Raw genomic sequence first — 7,784 nt, forward strand, 5'->3', positions numbered from 1 at the left:
TATTGATCCTTTTCTCTGCGTAAACATCGTCTCTACACACAAATTGCAGCTTCCTGGTTGCAGTTTTATAATTAGCATCCAATGATTTTTAACGCTTTATCTTTCCAGTACCAATGCCTTATGTATTTCCAGTGTTATGGACGAGAAAAGAGGAATTCAAAAGCAGTAAAGACCATCCTCACCACTATTGCACATATATATATTCAACCGACATTCTAACATTTGTTCCATGAAAGCCTGCAGAATCAGTTGTGCAATCTGATTTCTAATTTTAAAAAAAAAAGTTTCTTTGCAATGTGACTGTTTCTTAAACCTATCGAATTTCAAATAAGCCCATCATCAGAATTTTCCTCTTATTGTTTGGTCAGGCAAGTTTGACTAACATGTCATAGTGATGTCACATTAATCCATTCAATAATCAACATCTCTAAGTATGACGTATTTCATAACAATTGTTTGTTTTTGTCAAGTTACTCGATAGTCTGATTCTGAACTGTTCCAGGGAATTGGCCTATACGTGGCACAGTTGTGCTTTTGTTTAGTTCTTGTGGTTCCTAAAATTGCAACATGGTAGCGGTAGTATTAACTTATCTCCCCAAAACGTGTAAAAACATTCTCTTTTAAATATTGCCAAGGTCCCACAAATGTATTTACAATTTTGTGTGGATTTTGTTTAATGCTAGAGCATGCAGAATACTTTGATGCACCCTCTGACATGAAGAGGTCGCTTAAAACAATGGTAGTCATACAAAAAAAATAAAATAAATAAATAAATGGCCACCAGGTGGCAGCAGAGTATATGCAATCAACCAGGCCCATGTTGCAACAAGCTCTTTTTCCCAATCTTTTCAACAGATTTGTGAATAATGATGAAACTTAGCTATATTCTTAAACTAATTGCTGAAAACCGGAAAAAGACACAAATATACTTTTTTTCCTGATAAAATAAGTGACTAATCTTTCTTTGGTAGGGTCCATGTTTTTATAGCAATAGAAAACGATATTCTGTGGGCCTTGCAAAATCAGTCAAAATCCAGTAAAACAGCTGGGAGCGAAGGGGGTTGGCTTCAGGGAGTGAATGAGTTAATAAGAGGTGGATCAAGTATGGCAAGTCCCACTGAAGGCTCAGGTACCAAATGTATTAACTTACATAAACAAAATCCTCTCTCTTCATCCCCCCACCATGCAATCTAAATGCCCTAGTTTATTCTTGATCTCATTGCTATGCTGGGCGGGTATGCTGTGTCAAATCACATTTCGGCCATCTTGCCAACCATGACTGAGTTAGTTCCTCCGAAAGGCAATAACCGAGCCTGAGCAGATTTTATTGGTGATTCATAGCGAAGATGACAGGTGTGCAACAGGTACAGTATGTGATGAAGACATACCTTGACAATTGGAGATTGTGTGTTATTTACATTCCTATTCACGCATGGTGCACATAGATGTTTTTTTTGTTTTTTAAGGATTTATAGGACTTTAGCCTAATCAATTTTCTTCTAATGAAGAAAGTGAGATAAACAACAAATGAATGACGGTTCAAGCTTTTACATGTTCATGTCTGTATGTACATAATCATGTAAATCTCATGTCATTACACAGGAAGTGTTGTGAGAAGAGGATGTTAATAATTGAAACCCTTTGAGACTGTTTAAAATGTTCTGGTTACCCACATATCTTGATCCTGGTTAATGGCTGATGGATGTTCTGCTTTTAGCTACACTGATATTTAAAAGGCAACTCCGCTTCGCTTCATCCTGCAGAGAGACCGTGTGGATGCGTATGTGCGTGTTTTAGAAACGGATCAAGATGTGTCCCCGTCAGCCAGAGTGAAATCATTAGTCAAACTAATTGCTTCTCACATGATTCCTCACATGTCCTTTCTCTCTCCATCAAGTTGTCAGGCATATGGTTGAATAGTATTCTTTCATGTTGTCAATGATTTGATTTTGTTAGTAGTTCATTTGTATTTTACTTGCTGCTTGGTTAGCATGACCGCCTCACTGTTCACAGGTTTTTGGTTAGAATCCCAGCTCCAGCCTTCCTTCGTGGCGTTTGCATCTTCTTCAATTATTTTTTTTTACTAACAAGTTTCACAAACTGAATTAGATCTAATTTGGCAGGATGAAATGAGCACAAACTTGCTAATTGAATGCATGAAAATGTTGAGACTGCATTGATGAAAGTCTGCTTCTTTTTTTTCCCAAATAGCATGATGAAAACAGATTAAATTTACATGATTTGTTTAAATGGAATTTGGGTGCTATGACAATCATGTTCATCAAATGATTTTTTTTTTTTTTTTTTTTTTTTTAGTGCACCCTCGTGCCTTGTAATCTCTTTCATCGATTCATCTCACTCCACATTCCTGAAGTGTCTCTTCTCTGTATTTTTTGTTGTCAAAACCCCAAAATCACTTCTCCCATCATGCTGTCAAAGTGTTATCTGCCACCCTATTCTTAAGATTTCCATCTTTTGAAAATAGCTAAGTAAAATACCACTTTCATCTTTCCATCTTCCTCCATTGCTGTATGGAGAGAAGACTTTCCACAACATTTTCAGAGACTCCAATCACGCTTGATCAATCTAAACCTTGGCCAGTCTAACCTCTTCAACTGGCCTCAAGCCCAAACTGACCGAAGCTAGATCTAGAATGTTTGATTGAACTGGCATTCCTGTTCACAAGTTTCTTCAAGTTTTGGCCAGTATTTGATTTCTGACAACTGTTTCGTAAGTGGTGAGGAAATATTTTTAACAAAAATGGTCACAAAAGTGTAAAACGGTGCACAAAACAGGGTCATCATTGTACTTAAACAACCTTGCGGGTAAAGAATGTCAACTCGTTGCACAATATTGCATCAACTGTGGTGAAATACTGTGTAATGTTGTAAACTCAATTGCATATGTACATGATTTTACTTAACTCTTTGACTGCCAAAAACATTTAATCACGATGAATAAAATCACGATGTAAGCCGCCATAAACGTTAAATGACGTCAACTACTTTTTTTTTTTTTTTTTTTTTAATCAATGGGCAGTGCAACATCTCAGTGCAGCGCTGCCTGGTCAATGGGTTGTAGAATCAAAAACACTCACTAACTATGGCCACCAGATGGCAGCATTGTATCTCTTCAATGGGCTGCCAAATTACAATGAAACATGGATGACGTGACTGATAACGTTTTGATAACGTGTGGCAGTAAAAGAGTTAATCTTGATCTTTTGCATTCCAACAGTTTTTTTTGTTGTGATTCACCACTCCAAGTGATCATGTCCTTTTCATCATTTTTAGCTATTCTGTAAACTCAGAAGACTTCTGTAGTATTTCCTTTGCTGACTCTCCCAATGAATGTTTGTAAATCAAACCTTCTTCCCCTCAGGATATTACAATATGCATTATTGTCCTCATTCTCTCTCAACAATCCAAGGCTAAATATCTTCTTATGTTCCCCAGATCTTTCTAGACGCAAACACCGTCCGACTGGGCAACATTCCCCTTGGCAGTGCAGCGGACCCACTGGAAGGTGCGGCTGCAGGTACCACCTACACCAAACAGACAGGTGTGTACGAACTGTGCGCCTGCGCTAACGGCAAGCTCTACCTATCACCTGCTGAGAAAGGCTCAACCTGCCAAACAACAAGTAACTTTTGTCTCTGGAGCTGAAAGTAGAAGCTCGGCAGAAACGAGAAACAATGGACCATTGGAGAGAAGCTAACGCTCGCCAACAAACTGAATCAAATGGATCAATACTGGCGGTAAAGCTAGTGCAAGCCAAAAGACAAGCTGTCATAAATTGTAATATGACAACTAGTCGTATAAAATGGATACAGTCTTGGCAGCACCAATCATCGTGAGCTGTGGATTTGTGTCAAGGCGGTTCCAGCTAACGAACTGAATGAACAAGGATAAAAGAGAATTGACCACCAGCTCAGTTCGCTGTTAAAATGGATTGGGCCAGTGACAAGTAAAGATGCCACGCTAAGGACACGGATATGTTGGACTATCAGATATCGAAGCTCATGTGGAGGTTATGTTCTCATGTGCGACATAAACGGTCATCGGACAAAAGCAGATGTTGAAGCAAGTGTCGTGTTCATCGAATGACCAAAAAGCTAACAAAAAAACAAACAAACGGTAATGACTGCAACCTCACCAGCAGGAACACGGACACGGACCGTGGGTAAACCTCAGCTGAGGATCACGTGTTCAAGCTGTGGGTAGCTCCCACTCGTGTTAAATCTAGTGGGAAGCTGAGGCTAGCTACTGGACCAAGCTATACCAGAAAGGCCTTCCCCTTCCTACCCCACTGGTATTTCCATCCAAATGTTAAAGTATGAGTGATCCCCCCACCCCTCACCCCTTTCAGTCACGTTATAGTGTCACTAGTTTGCAAAGGATGCTCTTGTGCTTCAGAATTCACATCATACTATCTGTGTAGCACTGGATTTCTTTTCTCACTTGAATTATTCCACTACTTTACACTTTTATTTAGATTTACATTTAAGAGCTCAACAGTAGGATTTTGTGTCCACTATTCATTCATTCATTCATTCATTCTTTCTTTCTTTCTTTCTTTCTTTCTTTCTTTCTTTCTTTCTTTCTTTCTTTCTTTCTTTCTTTCTTTCTTTCTTTCTTTCTTTCTTTCTTTCTTTCTTTCTTTCTTTCTTTCTATTGTCAGGCTCAGGTTACCACAGACAAATAAGTGCTACGGTGTTGGTTTGACCACCACACCAGTGCACCAGTATAATCCAGTTCAGGTCACATTAATGGGCTTTAACGCCCAATTCACACTGACTGCGGAAAGGACGTGGTGCGTTTTCCGAACGGCTTTCGCTCGGACTGCAATTCACACCGCCTGCGTTGCATGTCCGGAAAATCTGCACCCGCCAGACCACAAGATCATGGGGGTTCACGCTGGAGAGTTGAGTTCACACGATAACAACCGTGTATTTTCAGTCGCTTGTTACGCTTGCCTGCTGTCACATCGATATGCTTTTTGAATATTATTTCTGGGACTTCTGCCATGAATCTTCTACCATGGGTAAGTACATTAATTTATTCTGAGCTGATTTTTTGTCTTAAATGTCCGACTCATGTCATGCTATGTAGTTAGCTAGCTAGCTTCCCTCCTCCACCAAAGAAAACGAGTTTGCAAACTGTTTTATTTCGAAATATACCAGATTTACCTTGATGCAAGATGCCCGACTTCCTGTCTGGCTCGTGTAATTTCTTGAACTTCATGAAAATCCGCATGCGGCGTCCGGAAAAAAATAGAACGCTTGCGGAAACCTTCCGCATTGCCGCAATCGTTCCGCACCGCACTGCAGCCGGTGTGAATTGACATGTAGATTTGAGGTGACCGAACAGCTGCCGTACGGAAAACGCACCGTGTGCGTTCCGCAGCCAGTGTGAATTGGGCTTAAGGGTGTGTTTACATTTGTAATTTGTTTTCTGGTGAGGACCAAAGTGGGGAAAAAAAAAAAGACACATTATTCTGATTAATGTTCACGCCGGTAAGGTCATAGGTTGGCCAGGCAAATTAAATATATCCAATTGATGGAAGTGCCCACCTTTTGGTGTGTGCTTGAGTACACACGGTCCTTTTCAATCCGTGAATTTTTTTTAGGCTTCGCATTTTCAATCATTCGCTGAAAGTGCTGAAGGTGGGCACTTCCATCAATCATCAATCCCAGTCAATGACGATGCTCGCCTCTGAATATATCACCAACTTTAGCTTGTTACAATGTGGACACAGCCTACGAGTTTCATCCTGTAGTCCCTTTTCCACCAATTATGGATTTGTTTTGTTTTGATCTTCATAATTTCAATATTTTACAAATTATTAACCAGCGATCAGTCTTTATATTCTCACTACATTCTGTTACTCATCTGATATTCTGCTACGCTAACTAGGGGGAAGTCTTGGGACACTTCTAAAAAATGATTTACTCTGTGGTAGGACTGGTGTTCTTTCGCCCTGTCTCTAAATTTTTCATTTTACCAACACATTTTGGACAAATCTATGCTATGTGCGGCAATTTTGGCATGTCAGATGAGTTTGGTGTGGTGAACTTGCCACATCAAGCACCTTTTGGATAAATTGCAAGTCAACCCAAAAGAGTGACAGGTTTTAGATGCAACTTCATATTTTCTGCCATTTTTTGTCTTGGCCAGGTGTCCCAATACTTATGTCTCAATAGTGGCCTAAGGAACATATTCCATCCATCCTCACTGACCTTTCAACAGCTCTGCAAACTATAAAACAACTCAAGAGATTCCACAATAATATTTGTGATGGTTGTTGTTTTTTAAATGATAGGAAACGTATGATGTGAATATGATGAGTAATCAGAGTAGGTGTCATCCCCCCCACCCCCTGAAGGGCAATGGACTGAGTAAGTATGTGCTCAGTAGGATTCAGGCCCTGAGGCTGACTGATGGACTGACTCTGTTTTTTTACAAAAGTGATACACAGGTGCCTTTGCTGCTGTTGGTAAAAGCACATCCCAGTCTGGACGTTCACAATCCCTTCAGTGGACATCTGCAAGTGTCAACCTATTTATTGGCCTACCCATTTCCTTTTTTTGACCCCCAACCACACACACTCACACGTACCGGACAACCACCCTCCCCTCTTGGGTTTGTAGTCGCAGTATATCCAACTAAAAAAATAATTATACAATTCTGGTTTTAAGTTTTTTTTTGTTTCTGACTTGTTCTCTAAATGGTTTTACTCTTGATAATAAAAAGCACAAATGATGCCATGTATATAAGAATACCAATAAAAATAACAAAATAAATGAAGATATTGTTTTTTAAAACAAGTCTTGAATCATCAGTTTTTCCTCTCTGTTCACATATTTGTGGTTTATCATCTACATTGTACTTTCAAAACTATACTTTTAAACCCTTCCAAACTAGGCCTTATTTATTACCCATTATTTAAGTTATACAATGAAGACACCTATCTTTTGCCCAGTACACAATGACGCAAAGCCTCATAAAAATACACTGAAACAGATTTGCGTCCTTCAATCGGGGTGAGTACAGACGGTCCCTCTCATTCTTTGTATTTTTATGACGGGAATTGATGATTAATGGAAGTGGCCAGCTCTGTATGTATATGTAACGATTAGGGATGTAAGAAAAACCGCAATATCGTGATATTGCAATATTAAAATATTGTCGCCGTTATGCTATGATATTTAAAGCACCACATCTCCATTAAAAAACATTACTTTTCACTTGCTTCAGCCAACCACAACATAAACTACAATACCTTACGCTGCTGAGCCAATAATGACATACGCTGTGCATTGTTTACGAAGTAATTCAAGATGGCGGAGGGCGGCGACCATACTGGCATACTGACATGGATAAAGCAGAAAACTCAGAGGTTATAATATATATACACACAAAAAACAATCAACACAAAATCAAAAATCAATCAAACAATATTCTATGGGCCTTGCAAATATATACTGTACATACATATATACATAAATATATACATATATATTTATGAGATTTTTATATATTTATTTATATATATATATATATATATATATATATATATATATTTATGAGATTTTTTTTTATATATATATATTTCCAACACCACCACCACAATATGGTAATTATCGCATTGTGAGGTAAAGATAATGGCAATATCGCGATATTCAAATGGCCACAATATCGCCGTCGAATAGAAAAGTAGCACATCCGTTAAACAGGCCAGCTTGTTTTCCATTTGTGCTGCAACTGCACCCTCTGGTGGTTAGT

At 38.8% G+C, this 7,784-nt stretch overlaps 1 protein-coding gene across 5 annotated transcripts in view; it reads left to right on the forward strand.

Annotated features, from left to right (window-relative positions):
* The window catches only part of sgcz (sarcoglycan zeta), a 273,737-nt gene extending 266,911 nt beyond the window's left edge, over positions 1-6,826 (forward strand). For all 5 annotated transcript variants that reach the window (XM_077525222.1, XM_077525226.1, XM_077525223.1 and 2 more), the window contains exon 8: positions 3,456-6,826. In XM_077525222.1, coding sequence (XP_077381348.1) covers positions 3,456-3,665 — 210 coding nt within the window. In that variant the 3' untranslated portion in view covers positions 3,666-6,826. The remainder of the gene's footprint in view (positions 1-3,455) is intronic.
* Positions 6,827-7,784: the final 958 nt, after the last annotated feature.

Source organism: Festucalex cinctus, chromosome 6 (assembly GCF_051991245.1).
Source record: "Festucalex cinctus isolate MCC-2025b chromosome 6, RoL_Fcin_1.0, whole genome shotgun sequence".
In the NCBI taxonomy this organism is placed as follows: domain Eukaryota; kingdom Metazoa; phylum Chordata; class Actinopteri; order Syngnathiformes; family Syngnathidae; genus Festucalex; species Festucalex cinctus.